Source organism: Oenanthe melanoleuca, chromosome 10 (genome assembly GCF_029582105.1).
Source record: "Oenanthe melanoleuca isolate GR-GAL-2019-014 chromosome 10, OMel1.0, whole genome shotgun sequence".
Lineage (NCBI taxonomy): Eukaryota > Metazoa > Chordata > Aves > Passeriformes > Muscicapidae > Oenanthe > Oenanthe melanoleuca.
This window is the reverse complement of record NC_079344.1, coordinates 7,275,304-7,298,852: the sequence shown is the minus strand read 5'-3', so window position 1 is coordinate 7,298,852 and position 23,549 is coordinate 7,275,304. Positions and strand designations below refer to the sequence as shown.

The following is a 23,549-nucleotide window of genomic DNA, read 5'->3' as shown; positions in this document are numbered from 1 at the left end:
TTGATAAGATCTATGTCTCGCTGGAGTTAATTTTTAATTTCTTCCTTCCTCAGACACTGCGTTTCTGGAGTGGGGCTAGGCAGAGGTCAAGGACAAGAGCTTTCACTCAGTGGAGAAGTAGATGACAACTCCCTCTCTCCAGAAGCTTGTTATGAATGTAAAATCAATGGTTATCCCAAGAGAGGAAGGAAGCGCAGGAGCACTAATGAAACTGCAAGTGAAGCAAAGGTAATTGACCTTTCTGTGGGGAAAGGGTTCGTGGCTGTCTTGTGAAAGCTGGATTCAGAAGGATGTGTGCCAAGAGAAATCCCTCAGGAAAGATCTGCACCCTAAAGTAGACTAAAGCTAGTTTTGGATGTTAGGTAGTATTTTTATCTCAGAAGTAATGTAGGGCTTCCCTTGCTTTCCAAATGAAAATGTTGTGCTTGTGCTGCTGTGTGAAATGTTACCACCCAGTCAGAGGTGAAGGGTGAAGCTGCTTTTCCAGCACTCTTGCTGCAACTGCAGGCTGCCCTGGCTCCAAACCAGGGCTTAACCCAAATGAATCTTGCAAAGCAGAAAATCCCCACTGAATTGCTGTGGCTCGCTCACAGACCCTGCTCTCCTTCACAGCTGTTCTCTCAGCCTGTGGCTCCCCTGGCAGAGAGGGGGAGTGTGCCTTGTTTGCTACCTTTGTGGGAGGCTGGTCAGAGGCTCCCAGCATGGAGGGGCGTCATCTGTCAGGCAGCAGGGCCTGTGCACAGAAACTTCCAATGCGTCTCGGGCTCCTCTTACCCACATGGGGTGGTGACAAACTCTGTACTTCATCCTGAGAACTCCTAGGCCCATAAGAGTGGATTTGACAGATGATGTTACAGAACCTCCTTTTAAAAATTCTCGAATTAGTAATGAATGACCTGGGCAAGAAACACACAGGGGCACATGTGAAACGCTCTCTGACAAAGCCAACTGACATCTCTTGTTCTTGTGCAGGATCAGCAAGAGCTGGAGCCGCCAATCAGTCTCGCCAGCTGGGACGTGGAGAAAGCAGCAGTCTTCTCCATCAACATCTCAGATCTCAGCAACAAAGATCGCATCCTGGAGCTGCTCCCTGCCCTCACCACACTGACAAACCATAACCGATACTTAATTGACTCCGGAAACGAAGACGGTTTCTTTAGAATCAATAAGAAGGACGGGATAAGTTATCTTCATTTCACAAAGAAGAAGCCAGTGCCTGGAAATTATTCATTACAAATCAGTAGTATTCCACTCTATAAAAAGAAGGAACTTAATCAGCTTGAAGCAAAACATGACAAAGACTACCTCAGTGGTGAGCTGGGAGATAACCTGAAAATGAAAATTCAGATATTGCTTCATTAATTCATCAACCAAAGACCAAATAATTAAACCAAAGATAGATAGTTAGGACTGAATATTCCTCCCAATAAGATTCTTCATATCATAGGTACAATCTTACATGAGTACATTTGTATGAACAAGCACTATCATATTATTATATAAACAAGGTACAGGATGAATACATGAGCTCAAAACTACCATTTTCTCAGGCTTTTATGTGTAGCTGAACTACCTTGATATGTTGAATCTTGAAAACTGGGACTTTTATCATTGGAAGTTGGCCACTGATGCTGAGACACGTCATCATTTCAGCAGAGGTACAAGAATGTGCTTTCAACTGATGGACAGCTCTATTTTTGTAATTCTTAAACTGCGCTTCTCCAACTGCAATTTACTAGGTCAGCCATTTATGATATCCATTTGGTGCTAGTGAATTTTCAACCTAGATTTATAAATGCACTGTAATATTTACACAACTTAGAAGCCAAAATTGCCATTATTCAGTCTAAATACTTCAATCAACCAAAGTTAGCTCAGTAGTTTATCTCAGTTATGCCTATAATACATTACATGTAAATTAAGTGTGTGTATACTGTAATCATGCTATTTTTATCAATGAAGCATTTGTAAACTAGATTAATAATACCCTTAATGTGAGGGTTTGTAATGGTGCTTATAAGACCAACTACTTGTTAACTGTATACACAAACCTGATGATAAAGTTTCTGTGACTTGCCAAAATGCACTGAGGTCAGTAGGGGCCATTAAACATTCTCAAAAGTCAGATGACAATCAGTGCCATCCTACACGATGACATATTGTAACATGTCAAGAGTACCCATAGTCATTCATATCAACAAGGGTTCAATGTCATAAATGTCACAATAAAACAGTTTTTTTTTTTAGTTTATTCTGTGGCCTTGTGTTCTTGCTAAAAGTGTGATAAACTGCATTCTTATACTTCAGGCATTATCAGTAGGGTTGTCTTTGTATCTGTCTGTGTGTGTCCAGGTGATTCCTTCTTGAAGGAGCTGCTGCTGTTCATTCTTCATGCAGAGAAAGAAGAGAATTATAGAAACATTCATAAATCTTCATAAACAGCAGTGGACTTCTCTCAAGTAACTGTCTGGTTCCAGAAAGGAAGTGAGAACATTTCCAATGACATGACCTGAGTAGTCCTGTCAATAAGTAATCTGATAGTCAAAACACGCAGAAGTGGATCTTAGATCATTATACAGAAAACACAGTCAAGTGTGAAAAGTCTTGTTTGCTAAAACTGCCTTAAGATACTCCTTTCTCTTACCCTCACTTCAACAGTTATTGTCATATAATCCAAGACTGATAACAGAGGAATAATCCAATACCAGAAGCCATCACAAGTTGTAGATGGGTTTTAATATCAAGTGAATTACTCAGTGATGTGGGTGTTCTTGTATATGCAAATGCCATGGTGTATCTTTAGCAGCAGCAGAGCTTTGTACTGAGGTGTGATGCTTTAAAATCTGGAAGAAAGAAGTGCTGAAACTGCTGCTGGGACAGCACTGTAGTCCATAGAGGGAATATATATTGAGCTATAATAGCTTTGGAAGGGAAATGTACTCCTATAATTCACCCCAAATTGTATTATTGCTCTCTGTGATTTTTTCTGCATAACAAATATAACTATATAAAAAGAAACTTGTCCACAGGATTACTTTGATATTTGTAATAGACCATGTCTGGATTTTATTTATTAGTGTGCCAAAATGATGAACAGTGTATTTTTTCCACATGTTGCATAACTATGGCAAGATATAATCAGAACTTTAAAGTTGTAAATGGCACTCTTATATCAACAAGTTGGGAATGATTTTTAGTGCCAGTGTGCATGATTGTATGGTTTATAGGTAAGTGTATAATTTAAGTATTTTTTTCTCAGCCCCTAGACACTGAGAGGAACAGAGAAGGATGATTTCAGAAAGACCTGTCAGGAGTCTATCCAGTGGAGTTGGTTTACATTTAAGCTCTATGTAACACCTTATGTTGCCAAAGGGTCTTTGACTGTGTTCCAGCAGCCCCAGTGTTGCCCACACAGATCTGCAAATTATCTTTGTTATGCTTCAGAAACAAGAAATCTTGACAGTAGCTCTTTTAGTAATTTTAAAATGCAAAACCCAGTCTTGCTGTACCAATCTGCACATAAAAATCCACTTTTTTTGTACATTATTAGTTTCTCTCTTTGCAGCAGTACCCTTTAACTGATAGATAATTTTTGCTTCTTGGTTTTAGTTGCTGTATGTGCATGATCGTTTCCAGTCGTTTGAATTTCTGCAGCTTCCTTGGCATCTCAGTGAAGCACAAAGGTTACACAATAACATTGCACAAAACCTGCAATTAAAAAGGGGTTTGTAACTTGCAGTGTAATTTTGAAATAATCTGCTGTACTTCATTTCATAGTGGGAATGACTCTAAGCACTAGATAGACTGAAGTAGAGGTCTTTCTAAATGTGTATCCTTTTTCAATTAAAGGATATTTTTGAAATTCTAGGAAATAGCAAAATGCTTAATTATTTGAAATAGTGTGGCTTTCCTCCACTGTGATTGTGCATATGACTCTGCATAGATGATTTCATGGATAATAAATCTAATTTTTGGTTAACATAGTTTAACAAAGATGGCTTGTTACTGTACACAGCAAATCATTCTCTTATTGTGTGTTGTAACAGTATCTTGTAAACTTGACAGCCCCCGTGTATTTTGGCAGAACACCACTGTTTCCACAGTCTCTCTTTTAAACTGACTTTCAAAGAACCCCAAGTATTTGCTTTCTTATGGCAGGTCTTGAAGGGTCATACTCAGGTTTTCTGTAAGATAAATATTCTATGCTGTGATTCAAGTTCAGCTCTGTGCTTTATAAGAGCTAATCAGGTCAAGACTCCTCAGCACAGACAGGCCTGAGCTGTTTGGAGAGCAAGACGCCACAGTTTGTGTGCAGCAGCTGCCTGTACCTTCCTGGGCCAAGTTTGGTACTGCCAGTCTCTGCCAGCAGCACCACCACAGGTAAGAGCATCACAAGGCACCAAACCTGCTGCTCTAGGCCAAGCTGGGTGTTGTGGCACTGGCATGGCAAAAACTTTCTCACCACTTCTAAAAATTGATGTTGTCTGTGAAGGAATGGCTACTTGAAGCATTAAAGCTTCACACTACTGTCGTGGATCTGATGGTCTCTGCCCAAATTAGCAGGGTTAACAGCTTATGTTGTGCTGCTGTTTTCTGAGTAGGCACCAGATGAAGAGGAGAGAGCTTCTCTTACTTGACTGTGATGAAAAAATCTTGTCTTTTCAGTTATAGAAGGGAAGCCAGAGTTCAACATTGGATGAGGCTGGAGCTGCAGGAGATGTGCATCCCTCTCAGTGCCCCCCAGCTGCCCAGTGCCAGGTAGGACAGGAGCTAATGGGACACACCAGCTTCAAAAACCTGGGACATCTGAATCCAGGATCTTGTCTACTTCACTCTCTCCCCAGAGCAAATCTTGCAGCTTTTCTGCTTGCAGGAGTGTCCAGAAGCTAAGGCCAAGATATGATGTACACCAGATTAATCCAGTAAATCTGGGTTGGCAATGTCCTACCAGAGTAAGCCCTCATGTTATCACAATCTTGGCAGAATAGCACTTGGCTAAAACCCTTGTGTTCAGAAAATCCCAGAGCTTCTAGTTGTTGCCTGTGGCCTGAGCATGTTGGATGCCTGCAGAGACCTGGGCAGCCCCTGTGTGAGCTCCTGTGGTTACAAAGAGCTGTGTGGAGGGCTCTGTGTGCAAACCCCATTGGCACTGCAGGTCTGGGATGTCACATTCACCTGCAGGAAGGTGCTGGTTCAGGATGCTGTGAAAACTTAAGACAGGGCAAGGAGACAGGTGTGATTTGGGGCAAAATATGTCATCATTTACACCAACGGAAATGTGAATGACTGTAGAGGTTGCAGTAGGAACAAGAAGGAAAACAACAGGGAGAGGGCAGAATGCTGCAGTAATTCAGTGGCCCCAAGTGCCCTAATGCATGTTCTGCTTCACTCACGTATGCTGGTCCTGCACAAGCCCTGGTGCTTTGTTTTCCTGTGTTGTCCCTTGCAGGTCCCCAGGTGGGTGCTGCAGGGGCCAGCAGCTGTCCCCACAAAGTGGGACATGCCCAGGCTGCTCTGGGAGCAGGCAGAGGCACTGCTGGTGCCAGGCTGGAGGAGATGGGCAGCAGGGTTCTGGTTGCAGCCCCATTCAGTGAGCACTTCACCAAGGCTGGTTCTGCACCTGGAGACTTTGAAGTCTGATCCCTCTGGAGCAGGCTGTATGTTCTGGCTTGCCTGAAGATGAGACCCTCATTCTGTGTAGCAAAAATGTTGAAGATGCCAATGACTTCAGGTCTGACAAATTCAAATAATCTGCTTCTGTTGTCCTTAAAACTTGCCAAGTATTTCACACCCTCATAACAAATGCTTTTGAGGAATATCACGCCCAAGCCAATTTCTCAGCTATGAGCTTTCCATTGAGTTCAGGAGAGGAACCTTGGGGCCAGAGAGGTCAACAAAGTGTTTATTTTTTGGGCTCTCCTTCCTACTTCTACTGTGCCCTGCAACAGGAAGTGTCTGCGGAGACCCAGGCTGCCTGACCAGTGGGAGTGTTCTGGCAAAGCTGGGCTGCAGCCCTGTGCTGGTGCCAGCCAGTCCAGCATGTGCCATTGCAGCTTGCACAGCCAAGTCCTCAACCTGCTTAGACACGTGCACATAGAAATGTAGATGGTTTTGTCTGGACAGTCCAGTCAGATACTGTATCTTGGTGCTTCCAGGCCAAAGTCACGCTGTGAGAAGTCTTTTTTAAGTAGCCAGAAAGGACTTTTCCCCTTTCTTGGGCTGGACTTGTCCCTTGTACATGGCAGCAGCACTGGCCTGGCCCCTCCCTGGCTTGGCTCTCACATCTGCAGGTTTGTTTGTTTATCAGCTTCTCTATGGCTCCCAGGGCTGTAGATGTTCCTCGCTACACCCTTGGGAGGTTGAGATGTATTTGTCATCCTTGTTTTACAGGACAGGAATTGAGAACCAGATGTTTTGGTTTGGGAGAGCTCACAGGCAATGGCCATTCTGCCAGGAGTAACTCCAAAGTACTGAGGTGTCCTTGGAGAGGAGGACAAGAAGCCACAGGGGCTCGTCAGCCATGACAGCCCCAGCTGGCACAGGGCCATGGGAACTGCCCCTCTTCACTAAAATGCATCTCAGATGGAGCTTGCTGAAACCCTGGCCACTCCCCACACTCCTCAGAAAGCCAGGAAGGAGCATGACCATCCTAGCATGGTGCCTCTGGAGAGTTTCTTCCCACAGGTACCCCACCCAAGGATGCTGCCACTGCAGGTGAAGCCACACCAGCTTAAAAAAACACAGTGTCAGTTCTTGGTAATTTACTTTATATAAAAAAAAAAAAAAAAAAAAAAAAAAAAAAAAAAATTGGGTAAGTGTCCAGACCAGCAGGCTGCATGGAGGTAATCAAAAGTGACATTGCTGGTGAGCAGGACCTGGGCTCTGCCAGCCTGCCTGGCTTATCTCTCCAGCTGCTGGATGAGCCAGCCCAGAAAACAGGGCTACTGCTTAGTTTTCTTTGGAAATTGATTCTTTATCCCTGTAATTTCTGTGTGAGGTGCTTCAGGGTGATTTTTTTTTTTTTTTGACTCTTTAACAACCCAGGAGAAATTATTTTTTTAAGCAGCCCATCTAGGGCTGAGTTTGACTGTAGTTACAGTCCATTATATGATTGAGCTGGTGGGCTCAGAAAGGTAGGAAAGCTGTCTGGACTTGTCTGTGTGTGCCTGCAGCTCTGTATAAATGTGTTGTTATTATAATCATAATATATACTAGAGCCATGAGAAATGTCTATAACCCAGCCCAAATCAGGTGAAACTCCCCTGGTTTTGGGTTTCATTACAAACTCAAGACTTGGGCCAGGTCTGTGGAGGTTCATGAACCTCTCTGAAGCTGGGCTCAGTTTCAAGCATTAATAGGCCAAGTTTCAGGCATATCTAGGCCAAGTTTTGAATAAATTTGGAGTGAACTTTAGGTGAATAAAAAATGATTTATGGTTTTAGGTTGAAACTATACCAGCCATGAACTCTGTGCTTGGTTTCAACCTATAACCAGGAAATCTTGGCGTTTTGGCTGAGTTTCACTTTGGTTTTGAGTTTTAGGCCATAAAAACAAAACAACCAGAGCAAAGAGGTGAGTCTCAAGACAAATCACACAGAAAGTGGTTTGCAGTGTGGGAGCCCTGCACTGCACTGGTTACATGCCTGTTATGCTGCACCAGCACTGAGATGTGTTCCCCCACTGCAGGTGATGCTGTGCATGGTCTGTTTTGGGTTCTGCTGCTCCACTAGACCATCCAAATAATTAATCCTTCCTCAGGTTCTTAATTTTAAGTTGCATGTGCAACTTCCAAGTCTGGATCCCGCTGACTTCAAGTTTGACTTATGCAACAAAGATCCACTCCATAAGGTATGTTTGCATTTTGAGGAGTAAATTCAGCTAACAAGGGAATTAACAAGTAAGTTCAGGAGATGAGACCAGTGGTCCTTATCCCCATATTGCTTTTAAATATGGCTCACATCAAGGCATATAGTGCAGAAATGGTCTTCCTACCTGAAATGCTGAGATTGACAGTGATGTGGTGCCAGTTCTCTCAGCTGAGAGGTGCCCAACATGATTATGGGTCTCAGCTTCTCAGTACTGCCAGCTCTGCCATAGCACAGATACCTTAAAGATGGAAAAGAAGAGACCTGGTCTTTAAATCAAGTATCATCTGTGTGTTCCATGGTTTAAGACTGAGAGCAGCACCCAGCAATGGAAGGGAGAAAAAAAGGCTGAGAAAATCCACTACACATGTGCTCAGAGCAACAGAAAGGAGCCAGGAAGCAGAACTGTAATTTGAAAGTTCACTCTTCAACAAAGCCAGCTCTGTGTGAATTTGTCTGTTATATATTTGCCCTATAATATGATTATGTCATTTAGGAGGCAGAATTTACTACAGATCATGTTATGACCCATACGTAGGCAAACTCCACACTCCTATATCCCAAAATATGCTGAGAACAAAAGTGTTTTCTGCAGCACAGATAAAACCATGGGAGGAAGTTGTGGCTCCCAATGTGACTGCCAGGCCTGGGTTGAAGGCCAAGTCTGGCAGAGTTGCACAACCCTCTGGTCAAAAAGACCAACTATTTGTGTTGGGCTCATTTGTGCTAACCAACAGCACAGTCTTGAGTTCCCCACAGGCCAGCCTGGAATTTATTTAAAAAATAGAGAATTGGTAAAGGATTTATGCAGGGGGACCTCCCCATCAGCCCCCTCAGCATTAAATATCTAATGTCTTTCCTGATCTTGAACAAAGAGCAGTCCTACAAGAGAAGCAGCTGAACACTGTCTTTGAGCACCAGCTGGGAACGCAGGGTAAAAAAATAAGAAAGTAATGCTGTCTTTGGTGTCAGCTGAACCCCCACCCTGAAAAATCTGCAATTAACCAAACATCATTTGCTGCCAGTCTCAGCAGTGCCACCAGCCAGACACACTCTTCAAATCTACTGCAACAATCAAGCCCTGAATGATAAATCCACTTAATCTGCCACATTCGAGCTGCGTGATCTGTGCTAAAGCTGCTTCTTTATAGCGTGTGCTGGTTCAGCACAGTCACGTGTCAATGGTATCTGTCTCTGCTTGAGCAGCAGGAGCAAAGTGCCCAAAGTGTCCCAAGGCTGTCACAGAGCTGTCTGGAGACAGCTCCTGTGCAGAGACTTCAGCCATGGGCCTGCAACCACTCAGGTCATTAATGCAGAAATGGCATTTTCAAGGCAGCAGTGCAAAGGTGAGTGAAGGACCTCCAAGCGCCAGAAAGAAAATACATATGCATGGAATTATGCTTTGTGTAGGGTTGGATCCTGACACTAGCTGTTCTCCCTTTTTATTTACGTAGAAATGAGAACAAAAGTCAAATCCAAGGGTTATTTTGTGTTCCATTACTCTAGATTGTCCAGATCTGCCCTTCTTGGGTAGATACCTTTATCAGAAAGTAGGTTTGGTGGAGGATCACTCTGCTTATGCTTCACTGCTCCAGAAATATGTCACCAAACTGATCTCTTGTGACCCAGGGTTCTGCTCAGAATAGTTGAATTATATTTATAAAGTCAAATAAGAAAGATGATGTTGATCAAAGTAATATAAACTATGGCATGGAAAATGAATTTTGAATGAAATGCACAGATAAATCATTTATCCTCACCAATACCCTCTCTGTGTTTCTTATCCCAGTAATTGAGACCATGTGTTGTGCTGCAAACAATAACTATGGGAAATTACTCACAATTCTTCCTTCATAAACATGGGAAATGAAAGTGATGGGAAGTATGATCATCTTCATTTTTTTTAATGTTAACAGCTCTAAATTATTAGGGTGGGAAGAAAATGTCAATAGAACATAAAAGTGCTTTGTATAGTGTTCACATTTGCTCATACTTTCAAATCCACTGTGGCTTATTAGTTCATGGGAAAAATGACAAAAAGGAATAAAACCCAGAAAATGAATCCAGTATCAACATCTTGCTTCTATAGTAACAGAAACTGTAACTTGTGGGTAAAAAGTGACAATATTAGGAAATGTTTGTTGGACAATTATGGTAATTAACCCCCTACTTTCCCCAGTACATCCAGCCTCCCATCCGTCTGACACATTCCTACACATTAAAGAGTGCCCAGTGCTCTGTGCTGCTCCTTGTATTAAAAGCCTGGAGCTAGTGAGGGCCTTAACCTCTGTTTCAAGAGTTTATTGCTCAGCTTTAAAAATTCTCCCAGGGCTGAAACTTGACAGAAAAATGTCTCCGCCTGGGCGGAGTTTCTGTTCAGAGTTTGGTTTGAATTAGTTCAGCCCTTTTCCACTTGCAGTAGGACAATGGAGCAGAATTCCCTCTCTCCTTTTTTTCTTTTTAAATGAAGTGACCATCGTGCCAGGGCAGTACACATGGCAGGCAGCACTCAGACACAGTCCTCTCTGCAGCTCTAGCACAGGGTCAGTGCTGGCTGCTGCAGCAGGGGCCTGGCCCTGTAACGAGCCAGGCTCCATCCCTTTGCTGCTGCAGCTGCATCCTTGGAGGGTGGCTTCAGCCAGCTTTGTGCTGAGACTGCTGAGGGCCAGCTTGGCCATGGTGCAAGATGGCAAAGTCCAGCCTTGTTGCTATTGCTTCAGGACCCAGCCCACTGCAAGGCAGAACCACCTGGGCTACACCTCCATGGGACTTTTGGCTCTTCCCAGAGCTGGGGTCTGGTTTTGCTCCTGTGGTGGAGGCACAAGTCAGTCCCACTCAGCTGCAAACTACAGTGCAATACTAGCTTAGTAGGTTTCCCAGATGAAGGGCTTGGCACAGGGAAGCTGCTCTCTGCAGACTTTGGCCTGAGCCAGGGGATTCATTTTAGAAGCAAGAGTGCAAGATCTGTTACACTTCTGCATGGGCTGCCTGCAGAGCTGGTAAATCTATTAAAACAGTCAACACTTTATGAATGAAGTCTGGCCCCACCAAAGTCAATGGCAAAACTCCCACTGATTTCTCTGGAACAAGATTCTCAAAGTGCCCCTGGGATCTCACCCATGTTCAACACAACCATCCACAGCTCCAGCAGAGGAAAGGAAAGCAAAGAGTAAAGGAGAGCCCTGGTGCTTCCTTAGCTGAGCCTGTGTCCTGCTCAGATGGATGTGCTCAGGTACATATGAGAATATAGCTTTGGCAGTACTGACAGGCCTGGGTGTGAGATAGGTGCTCTGCAGATACTTTGGCTCAGAAGCAGAATTTCATAGGTCACTTGAGTTTTGCTTTGAGCTCCTAGAGGGTCAGAGCATAAGTAATACACAAATAAAAATTTTTATGTATGGACATGGAGAGATGTCCCACCCACCCAGTAATGCCTCAACCCAGTGCCAGTAATTCAGCCCCCAGAGTCACTTCGTGTGCATTTAATTGACTGAACGGCCACTTGCTATCATCTAGAACTACTTATAAAATTAAATGTTATTAGACATAAGAGCAGACAAATTTGCCAATGCTTATTTCAATGATGCTGTTCTTGCCACTCCACAGATCTGAACTGCCACTTGAGAACTCAAATGACCCATAACTTCACATATTTTATCCAGCTATAAATTCAGGAAGTTTCATTAGCTGGACCTGGCACTGTGTCATAATTTGTCCACCTCTTTTACAACCATTTAACTGCCTCCTGCTATTACACTTTCCTATCACCTTTGCACATGTCCTCTAGTGACAACATTTTGCCATCTACCTGAGTAAATTAACAAGTAAGATCAACTAAAGAAGTTAATTGCAGTTATGTAAGAGCTATTGCCAGTGGTTTCTTGTTTTGCCAACTCTCCCATTTGCTAAGCTGACTGAAAAGTTTTCCCCATTCTTTGATTGAAACAATTTTCTTTTCTTTGACAGCTACTTTATAGTTGCCCTGCCACTGATCACAGGTGAGCTCATCTCTAAACTGTGCTGTGGGATTTCTGGTATATGGAGCTCTTTTAATATTGGGGTGGGGGTTCAAATCTGAAATAAGAGCAGTCTGGCACCCTAAAGACAAGACTTTTATGTCTAGGAAGAGCCAAGGTTCAGTCAGGTCTAGTCCCCACAAGTACATTCAGTAGTAGATCCTTCCTACTTGCTGCAGGTGAATACAGGTGAAGCTCATCCTCCTTGTTTTCATTTGGGTGGCAACTGATCCAGCCTCTCCTTGTCTGCCTTCTTTCCTGGAAGGTATTTATGAGCTCAGCTGGCTGACATTTAGCTCTTGTTTCAGTCTGGCTGATGCTGACCAGTGGCTTTGGGCTTTGCACTCTTACTAGAAGACATTTAAGTACATATACAGAGAAAGCAACAGTGAATATTAGAGTTAGCTCATGGCTTATGGTCACTGTGGAAAAAGTTCCACTGGAAAGGACTTGACACAATTTCAATCACAATGCTATATGAGAGGCTCATTTCCACTCCTCTCTTTCCTTATGGAACCTAATTAGAAAAATTGTTTTTTACTTCCCCCTCTGCCCCCAAAGAAAATGTCTCTTTAAAAAAAAATATAAAAAAATCCTTCAACCACTTTGTGGTGTGACACCACAGAGGTTTTTCCTTAGAGCCAAATAAGTATCAGGAGATTCTGAAAATCAATCCATTATTTTTATTTCCCCATTTGCTCCTTTGAATGTGCAGTTTCCTTCTGATTTTTACAGTCATTTCAGAGATTGCTGACAGTCCCTGTTGGCACAATCAGTGCTCTAAAGAATGAAACACTGCCTAAAACTATGCCAGTTGGCTTAGCATGTGAACTCCTTCACACTTTTCCCCAGCACCTGGTCCCTTCAGGTCAGAAGAAGCAGGTAGCATGAAGACAAATTTTTTTCAGGAATTACAGGAATACAAACTGATCTATGAATTCTGTACTGCATGTTCAGGTAAAAGCACAAAACAAACAGTGCTTGCTTATTCTCTTTTGCAGAGCTGGCAGAAGGAGACTGTGTGTCAGCAATGTATTCTGGGACTTGGTTTAATTTTCTAGTCTCAACTTTTCTTCAAGACATTAAGACAGAAGAGTTAACATGGATGGATATATACATGGGTGGGAAAAGGTGAAGTGTGTTTATGGCACTGGGAGCTTGAGGAGCTCAGATAACTAAATGGTTTATAAACAGGCATATGAAATATATTTTGGTGGTAGCTCAGAAGCTAGAGGTAATTGCAAACTGTAAGACAGTGAAGGATTAAAAAGACAGAAATATATTCAATGAAGTCCACAATTAGTACATTAAAACTTTGTAGCCCCATTGCCTCTGCCTGATTTGGGAAGCTTAATGTGTTTATTTGCTCACCTCAAGCAATAAAAACCTCTCTGTCCCAGAAAGTGGAAGTCCAATGGTGTTTAATAATTACCTCTTCCAAAATTAATTTTTTTTACATATGCCACTAAGATGAATTTTGGTTGCAAACTCAATAAATTTATTCTAGATGAAATCATAAGCATTTTCATATGAAAAAGATAATATAATGGAATGAATGCAACAGCTAGCTGGAGAAAAAAAGTTCTAGGGCTGCATTCCTCACTGATTACTATGCAAATTAAATAATATAAACGATTGCTGGTATTGCAATATCCAGAGAAGGATGATCTATTGTAAAATAACTTTCTAGCTTAGATATTGTGGTTTAACATTTAGAAAACTCTTTTCAGAAAACAGATTACTGCAGAGTGGATTAGCAGCTCTAGTAGAGCCCAAGCAGACTTTCAATGAACTCTCCCTACTAGCTTCCCATCAATGAATTCAGTCAGTCTTTTATTCTGCAGTCATTTGCAGATTATCACCAGATACTCATGCAGGTGCCCAGAGTTTTGGGTGGGGCACTGAACAACCTGGTCTACTGGAAGGTGTCTGCCCATGGTAGGGGGTTTGAACTAGGCAATCTTTATGTTCTTTCTAAACCAAAGCATTCTATGATTCTGTGACACTGGCAATTAAAGGTAGGAGACTGGCTGGTGCAAACAGCTGCAGCCAATAATTGCAGCCTGTTCTCATTCCCCTGCTTCCTGAGTCTTTGTAGCATTGCTGAGTTGGTGAAGAGAACATGATCAGTGTGTTCTGGGTTTTAAACTACTGAAGTGGTAAGTTCTGTTTTCTCTAATCTAACCTGTTGTTATAGATGGTGTCTAACCCAGTCTCTCTTTGTGGGTTATGGGCCAGTTTGGTTGCTAAAACACTATGAGAAGTAATAACCCAAGAGTCATGTGAAATTTAAGTTTAAGGAGCAACTCAGAAGATCATTCTAGCTTAAAAAAAGACTAATTTGGTTTTCTAATACTAAAAGGATTTCTCAGGAAAGTTTTTATCAGTGAGGTATGTGAGGGAACAGGAATTGCTCTTGACTGCTGTTGCTGCTTAGTTTGTATGCTGAAAACAAAAGGGAGAGGAAGTGATATCCGTTCTGAGAATGATATTCCTCAGTCACAGTAAGGCAAGCAAAGCTCTGCAGTGCCAAGGCCCAGCTGCTCTCCTGTCCTTGGCCTTTCCCCACAGCTGGGGAAGCACCCGTGGTACAGACATCACTGGAGATTTTGGAAGGCCCTGTCTAGGGTACATCACTGCAAATTAAAGGTAGATTCCCTTTTCTTTTTGTACTGTTGATGGCCAGCAGATGGGAAATTTTTCTCATTTGTGTCGTGATACTGAAGGACAAATCACCCTCCCCTGAAATTTAAGCACTCATGCTGCAGCCTCCTGATCCTTCATGACTGTTGCATTAGTCAATTTGTGGCTAGCCCAGTAACTCGATAGCAGCGAATTATGTAGTTATGTGGGAACTCTGGTTTTGGAACAGGCAGATGTTCCCAAGCTCAGGCCCAGCACTGCTAGGGTGTGTCATCTGTGTGAGATCTTTAGTGGAAAGAGAGAGCTGCAAAGCCACAGTCTCTGGTGCTTTCTGGGGCACAAAACATAGCAGCAATATTACATTAAGGTAAGAATGGGAACACACAGAACTATTTCAGCACCAAGAACTTTTCTCTGTAGTGAGAGACTGTTTGGTAACAGAATGCTGCTGCATTCAGACTTCAGATTTACTCTGGAGAGTAAACTGGATTGTGATAGAGCCAAGAAATCAACCGCTAAATTCACAAGAAATATTCAGAAAGATACCAACATGGTCTTTAAAAAGAGCAGCTTAAATGTTACTAAGTGTCAGATTCTGTTCTGCCTTCCATATGTGTGCAGTATGATTCACTGAATATCAGGGATACTGGCCTGTGGTGGACCCTTACAGTCAGCTTTCAGTTCTGGAGGAGGTCTTTCCACAGAGCCATTCTGCAGCACATGGATTTTAAGATATTTTCCTAAGTCACATAGCAGAGGTATGTTTGTGAATTCCAAGAGATACAATAGTGTTGAGGTGTTCTATTTTATACAATAGCAAAAGTGTTGGCTTTCATTTTATGCTTATTGATGTAAGTAAACACACATGCTTTGTAAGAAGTGCTTGAATTATTGTATGGCTGTGTCCAAGGCTACCATATCAAACATGTCTTTCAGAGCCAAGATTCTTGTCCAAGAACCGACCCAAAACTTTACTGTTGAGGTATGAAGCAATAATGGAACCCACTGATTCATCTTTTCATGAAACCAAGAGTGCCCAGTATTGCCCAACAGAAGGTTACATAGGGCCCTAATGAAGTGTTTCTCTTGCATAAAAGAGAACAGATGTGGCCAATCTCATGAGAAACTGAGCTGTGACCTGCTGTGAGTTCCCACTGGGCAAAGTTTCCTTCTGATCTGAGAAGTTGCTCCAGCTGAGTCAGAATATTCCTCTCGTACCACCAGTCCTCCAAAGGCCAGATTTCTAGATTCAGATCTGAGTTGCTGTAGGCTACATGCTCCCATATTTCATCTAGTTAATGTATTGGCAAAGTATCTTTTGGCTTTGTGAACTGTTGGAAATCTGACTGCTGGCTGAGGAACTTGGCTCCAGGGACCAACAGAAACTGCTCACAAACTGGTTCTGCCTTAGGGGCTTATGGTGTATCTGCTGTGGAGAACAAGTGACCAAGGTTTGGGTGACAAGAGGGATTTTGAGTCTTCCTGCTGTACTCTGAAGTAGAACTGGAACTATGTTTGGCCCTTAAGTAAGTCCAGTGGAAACAGAGTAATGTAGAAAGTCCAGTCTTCGGACTAATGAATAAACCTGACAAAGAGGTTTTTCTGAGCTTGTACCAACTTTACAAGTGGATGTGCTACAGAGAGAGAAGAGGCTTCTGGTAGGCACAGACTAGGTGAAGAGTAGAGAAGAAATACTGACATGTTTGTTGCTGAGTAAGGATATCTAGATTAGTTTCTGCACCTCCTAATGAACCAAAGTCTTGGGACCAGGCCAGATGTGAGCTTATAAATCCAAACACTATCTTGGGTAAACAGTACAATAACTGACTATACAGGGTTATAACAGGGCTTTTCTGCATTGAAGTAAGCAGTATGCTCACAACCATTGCAATTAGATTGTATTGATGCAAGTGGTTCAGGGGATCCTGGTGTTAAAGGCCAGAACAAACCCAACTAGCATGATGGGGCATGTTCCCACTGGCATTCTTGTTGCCTCTGACCCCACACTAAAATAATTTGCTCAGTGGTATTAGCTGTGCTTCAGAGTTCAACATCAGACTTTCATTAAGTCTTCCAGGAAAGTAAGAGTACTGTGGATGTCCACAGGGCCTTCAGTATGAAAGCCACAGAAGAAAATTATAGATGGAAAAGACCTGTCAGGTTATCTACTCAACCTACCAGCCAGTGCTGGGCTGTTCTCTGTGCTGTGCTTTTTCCTTTCTTTTTCTGCATCAAGCCAGAGGGGTTTCCACAGCATCCCTGGGGAGAGTATGACATAGGTCATTGCCCTTAGGGATAACTTTGAGCCTCCATAATAATAGAAGTAATCTATGTTTCATTCTGATCAACAAAAGGAGTTCTGAGAGAAGGTCCCTCAGTCTTATGACTATACTGTATCCCAGATGTAATTCTATATTAATGACTTCTTGTATGCAGATCATATGAGGCCAGTGCTGTGTCCCACCCTACAGCTGTCTCTTTCGGTAATTATTCCTTAGACAGATTTTTGTCATCTCTCAGTAGTAAATACTGCAGAGACCCTGATCAATTGCATTTCACTTGGCAAACTTTCAAAATTTACCCTGACTAGCGTTTGAAGTGTCTGTCTGACTATCATTCCTTTTAACTGTGCCAAAGTTCTTTGGCAATTTTTGAGCTTATGTCCCAGAAACATATAAAAACCCCATAATTCCAACATATTTTCCTTAGGTGACTTAAAACCACTCAACACATGTTTACTAAAACCAACTGCATTTATAGATAGAGAAATCTTGACAGCTATTGTTTTAATAGTTCCAAATATTTTCATTTAAATCCCTTGGGCACCTACTGTTGATCAAGTATAACTTTCTGGCATCTTGATCTCTTGCAAAGCAATGATTCTGGCCAAATATATGAATTTTCTTTTTGACCTTGAATATTGGGCATTAATAAACATGAACCCAAATTTTTCAGAGGAAATAAAATATATCCATAGCTGTTAAACATGCAATCCTCTCACTTTTCTTGAAGATGTCTGTGCATATAAATTGTTTAATTGAGGATAGAGATAATGCCAATAAAGCAATGCCAATACCCTTAGCATTCTGATGAGGGCTGCATTGGTTTCACAGTTCTCAGCTGCTGAAAATCATATTTAGCATGCAGGATAACTTTAAAGATATTAGTTATAGAGCTATGGAAGGCCATGATTAATACCATTTGGTGATTCTTTGAATTGTGCTTCACACAATGAGCAAGAATTCAGAGAAAGCTTTTGTCTGACTGCCACTTTGGCTATGAGAAAGGGGGAAAATCTGAATACCAAACATGTCTTTGTTAGCAATTCAATGTTGTTTTCTTTTGTTTAGTATTTGCACAGTGCTCTATATAATAAAACTTTGCCAGGAACAGCACCAGACTTTGGGAATGTGCACAGACCAGCAAGACCATGGAATGCACTTTTATCAGCAGAAGAGGTAACTTAATAGATCTATGATGGAGTTTAAGAAAAGAGTTTTCCCTGGATTATTGGCATGTGCTTTATAGTGCTAAGCCAGGAGATTTGATTTTAGGTGTAATTTTGATTCTAATGCCTAACTTATAAACACTTTTCTTTAGTACCAGTTAAATACAGCTCAAAGTATTTCTCTATTGTTCATCAGAAGAGAGCAAGTTTCACATGAACTTTTCAACCTGCTACTTAATCACTCCTACCATTGCCTGCTTGTTGATAGCACACCTGGAGATGAAAGTTTGGTGGTCCAGAAGGTAGAGATCAATGAGCAAAGGCATGAGGAAAAAAGGATTATCCAGGGAAATCCTAAGGCATCATAGGATATGACTTAAGCCTTAGATTTCCCCACATCTACTCCATTTGTGCAGTCACAGTATTTGTAATAAACTCCACTTATATAATTTCTAACCTGGGGTAGTGTCAACAACAGTGTCTTGATTAACTATCCTGTCATGGTTCTGATTTTGATGGGTGGTGTTTTTGCTGATCTGTGGCTCTAGAGGCACTTGGTGTTCTCCAATGGAGATGGAGGAGTAACTCATTTTCTGGGCAGATGTTATTAGCACGTAACAATGCAAGCTGTTGTTCACCAGCTCCACAGTGGGATAAAGCTGAGTCTTCCAGACACCCATGGCTGTGACTTTGCATGAGTTTCTTTAGCCTGAGTGCCAGCTTAAACTGATCCTATCCCTCTTCTCATCCAGCTGTTCTATTATTTTGGCAGCTACTCAAGATTTCCTGGAATAATTGCAAATGAGTAATAATTTTTCATTTAGCTTGTATGTAGCCCTGGAATCAATGATCATTTTCATGCTGTAATAAATATCCAGCCATGCCTTGGACATTAGCTCTGTACATCTGAATAACAAACTTTAGGAGGAGAGGGACAGAAGTAGAGTCCAATTTGTTATTATTGTTATTAGTTTAGGTTCTCATAGTTTTAAAATCAACTTTATTAGCAGAAAATAATGATGTAAAAATAGGCAGGTTCTGTTGGCAAGCAGGTGGCCAGGAACAGACAGAACTGAAAAATTAAAAATCCTGTTGTATGATCCAAACTACCTGGAAGTGCCTGAGCTGCGTTTTTCTGCTAAGTCCAGGCTGTCCCATAAATGCTAAGCATCTCAAAGGTCATCCAAATAAAAAGTAAATGCAAACAGAGGCTTCTTTCTCCCACACAGCAGACCTCCAGCATGCTCAAGATACAATAGTGAAAGCTTGCCTGTTTTGACTATTAGTCAGTCTTAGTTGCCATTTGGGAAAGTTATGAAGAGCAGTCTGGGGGCTCTTTGCAGGTGACCTAGGGTGGGACACAACATCTGCCATGCTTCCAGAAATATGAGGCCCTCTTTAAAGTCACTCTTAAAGATATTCTTGGCTAGAAACTGATAACAAAGTGTACAATAAGGAATGATTTTTGACAAAAAACCCCCAGTATCTTGCTGTCTTCCTGGTGCAGCGCTTTGGCTTTACATCTTGTAGCAGCCTTCCAGGCAGTTTGTTTTATCCAGTTTTTCCTGGAGAACATTTAGTAGCTTAATTGACATGATTAGTACTACAGCCCAACTAACCAGACAAAAAATCCCATCCCAAACAAAATAACCCTCACCAAGATGAGTGGAGTTCTCCAGTCACCTCCTCTTCATGTCCAGGGAGAGAAATGAGTTCTCTGTTGCTGAATCCATGATTTCCTGTCATTGTCACAGCTCCTTTTTTCAGTTTTCTCACATTACTAATGACTTAAATGCAAGTTGAGAAGAAAGGTAAGAACAGGACTGAAATATCACACTTTTTCCCCTAACAAAAGACCTCCTTTTCTTTGACTGCTCTACCCTATATATGCTGCTAAGATACAGCATCATAGATAGGATGAAGAAAAATACTCTTGCAGAATTTAAATGGCTTGAATCACCTGTAATGCTGATCAGCTTGGCTTGCTGCCAGCAGTAACTTCTATGTGGGAGCACAGGATAGTGAGACTGGTGTTTTTGTGTTTGCTGCTGTGAAAACCTGACATGTGGGATTCCTTGATGCTGTCCTGCATCCTAAGGAAGGGTCCCTGGAATTTGGCAGTGAGCAGAGTGTAAGCTAAGCAGGTGGGAAGGCTGTCATCAGGACTGAGGTGTGTTAGCAAGACAGCACTGGATAACTGCTGTGCTTGCCAGACATGGCACAATTAATTTAGCTGCAAAGGAAAGATATTTCCTTCCAACTAGGACACATAGTTATTTTGTCTTGGACACTTGGAGACAACCTTTCAGAGTAGGAATCCATAAACCACAAAAATACTCATGTTAAAAGAATCTGGCCAAAGATGCTACATTCACGTCTGTTTGTTTTTCCTTTTTCCTTTTACAAAATGAAAACAAGCAAATTCCTTTGCTACAATCAATAGTAGACAAAAGATAACTTCCTTCAGTTCAAGGCTATGAGCAGTATTGATTGATACAAAAATCTTATTTGTTACAAATTATACAATACAAATGTGCTCTAAGATGCTGAAGGTTAATACAAAAATTTTGTGACAATTAAAAAAACCACACCAAAATCTAAGGGGAAACAAGTAGGCTCACACAGCTCTCATGTGTTTGTTTAAACATACCTTACATGTTAAAATACTGAAGTTACTTTCTGGATGAGAGCTCTCAAATTATAAAATTAATCTGTCAGTTTTTCAGACTTGGCAGGGTAAAAGGCTTTCTTGCTGTGTTCTGAGTAGGGGGAAAGCATCACTTCAGTGGTAAAGAGCTAAATAACCACACAGTTAATGGAGGGAAAGTTTAGGAAAATAATTACATAAATTCACTTCATCTGCAACCTTTAACCATGCAATGACATTCTTTGCCCAGCAGCAGACCCAAATTTACACTTTGCAGAATCACATCCTTACTGAGGTAGAGACTGCCAAATAGCTGTTAGTGAGGGAAGTGCCATGTGTGCCAATTCTAGAAACCAGTAAGGCAGCACAGTCTGCCCTATATTTTCAGGCTTTCGGTAACTTACATAACTAGGTGCAAAATACTTATTTTATTTCTGGTTCTTTTCTTTGGAAGTGCAGTCATGTGCAATCAGGTGGAATAAGCGTGCTGATAATTTTCCTTCAGAAATTGTAATGGTTAGCGATGTGGACACTTTTCTTTTTAGGCAGAAACCATGAGGTACTGAAGCAAGCATTCACTTTTCTTGCACTTGAGGTCACAAATTTATGCAAGTCAAAAATGTTGGGCCTGCCAAAAACATCATGCTACACTCCACCAAATAAAAGGACACTGTTATTCTTACAAGGAAAGGTTTGACAGGACAGGAAATAGGCAGGGTCATAGAAGTTTACTTAATACCAAAACTTACTTAACCATCTTTAAGCCAAAATACAATGATAGTTACTTACAAAAAAAAAAAAAAAAAAAAAAAAAAAAAAAAGTGAGGAAGAAGACAAATACAAGACCTCCAAACTGTGTAATTACAGGAATAGCAACCCATACAGAAAGTAGGGAACCTTAACTTACATAATTCAGGTTACTATATATGACCCATCCTTTATGTGTTAACATGAGTTAAGTGTATTAAGTGTTAATTTACATCCTGAACTTGCAGCCAGAGGCATCTGACTTGGAAAGTCCAATGCAGAGTTTACCAGGCTATACATTACTTTCATTACAATGCAATTCTTAAGTCCTGCATTCCACTTAAAGGAATGGAGGAAGAAAGAGTAAGAACACAGTGAATACGAAAGACAGGAAAAATGTTGCTCTTCATTACAATTTTCCATTTTTGTTGAAACGCAGCAGGAGAGAAAAGCCACAGGCTTCTCTACTGCTCTCACATGCCAGGAGGGATTATGCAAACACTGCAACCACCCAAATCTTATTTAAATTATAGTCATTGTTCCTCCTTTAATGGTTATACTTTTGCCTGCTTTCACTCAAATATTGCTGCATCTTGCTTTCCACCAACATAGTCCCAGTGGGAGTCATCAACTCTTAATTATAGATGAACAGATCTTTGAAAAATACCTCTGAAAAAGAAGTGGAAAAGAAAGCAAACTTTAAGTGCCATCTAGTGGCCGAAATAGAAAACATTAAATAGATTTTAAAAAATTCCTAACATGCCATAGGGTAACATAACAGTAGCTGAGCTGAGGAAGCTGTGCCTAAATTCTCAACTACTAAACACCAGGTTAACACTCTGTGGGAAAGAAAGAACTAAAGATCAATGGTAACAGTGGTATTACTGCCATAATTTTTAAGATTTTTGTCCAAAAGGGAAGAGTTCGAGTGGTAGGAATTGTGTAGGAATCCCATGTTTCTTCAAAACCCTCATCAGCCTGTGATCCTCTGCCTTTCTAAGGACATAGAGATTATCATAAATATTGCAGCAGAAATAAAAAAATTGAACCCTCTCAGATCTCAAAATAGAACTCAAACCATGGAGGTGACTGAGGCCAAGCATCTCAACTTCCTTCCAAATTCACCTGGGGTGGAAGGCCAGATTTTCTCTATCCATGTACCAAGTCAAATCCACTTCTAAAAAAAAAAGGGAAGATTGTAGGTCAGGAATGTCCTTTTCCTTTCTTTGCAGGAAAATGCTCTTTTCTGCTGTAGATAAGAATTCCCAACAAATTAATTTTCATTTATAAAAGCTTCATGTTTCTTTTGCACAGAGGATGTTCCACAATACTGTTCTTCAAGCTCTAGGTAATTCTCTTGTAAATGAGAGTAGTTGAATTAAAGAGAGCTTTGCCTGGATATGGTCAATGATAGTGGAGAACAGCCCAATGTAATTTTTACTTAAAGAGATTTTCATTTTGTTGCTTTGGAAATAGCTTGACATCTCCTCAGTTTTGTACCTGTAGTGAGCCCTGGGGATAACACCCCAGTGGCAGGCTCTGGAGACATGAATCTGTCTACACAGAAGTGAGACCTGTGCACGCTGTTAGGTAACTTCTGAAGTTTTCTTTTTCTTCTTCTTTCTTTCTTTTCTTGAGCTGAAGCACGTGCACTCTATGACACACCCAGGCAGTTTATCATTGAATTTCAAAACTAATTTACAACTAGGTAACATAGGTAAGACAGGTCTCAGATAAAGTAATGAAAAAGACTCTTTCCCAGTCCCCTCTCTTGCCAGGTACCAAGATAATATACTTCTGTAACATGGATGTTATAGGAAAAAGGAACACAAAAATAATGGGGAGGGTATTGTTTTGCATACTAACAAAATTGTGGGACTATAAATAAAAAATATGTAGATATTTGGTTTGAACCATAGAGTAGCAAATGCTGTTTTAAGAAGTCCTTACTCACTCCAGCAGTTTCTACAAGTTTCAAATGCAGGCCTTGATCTGCAGCAGCAGTATCACCTTAAGAACTCTCAGTACATTGGTAACTCTTGTTGCCTGGGTAGTAGTATTTGTCTTCCATAGATTTGCTACTTCTGTTGAAGCAAAGCAAATCCCAACACTCTAACAGGAATTACCAGAATTCCTTACCCATGTTTAATGGCTTGGTGCACATGGAGGTTTCCCCTGTAATC

General features: G+C 41.4%; 1 protein-coding gene across 1 annotated transcript in view; it reads left to right on the top strand.

Annotated features, from left to right (window-relative positions):
* The window catches only part of FBN1 (fibrillin 1), a 144,492-nt gene extending 142,241 nt beyond the window's left edge, over positions 1 to 2,251 (top strand). Inside the window, exons 65-66 of the mRNA XM_056499865.1 lie at positions 54 to 228; positions 973 to 2,251. Coding sequence (XP_056355840.1) covers positions 54 to 228; positions 973 to 1,362 — 565 coding nt within the window. The 3' untranslated portion in view covers positions 1,363 to 2,251. The remainder of the gene's footprint in view (positions 1 to 53; positions 229 to 972) is intronic.
* Positions 2,252 to 23,549: the final 21,298 nt, after the last annotated feature.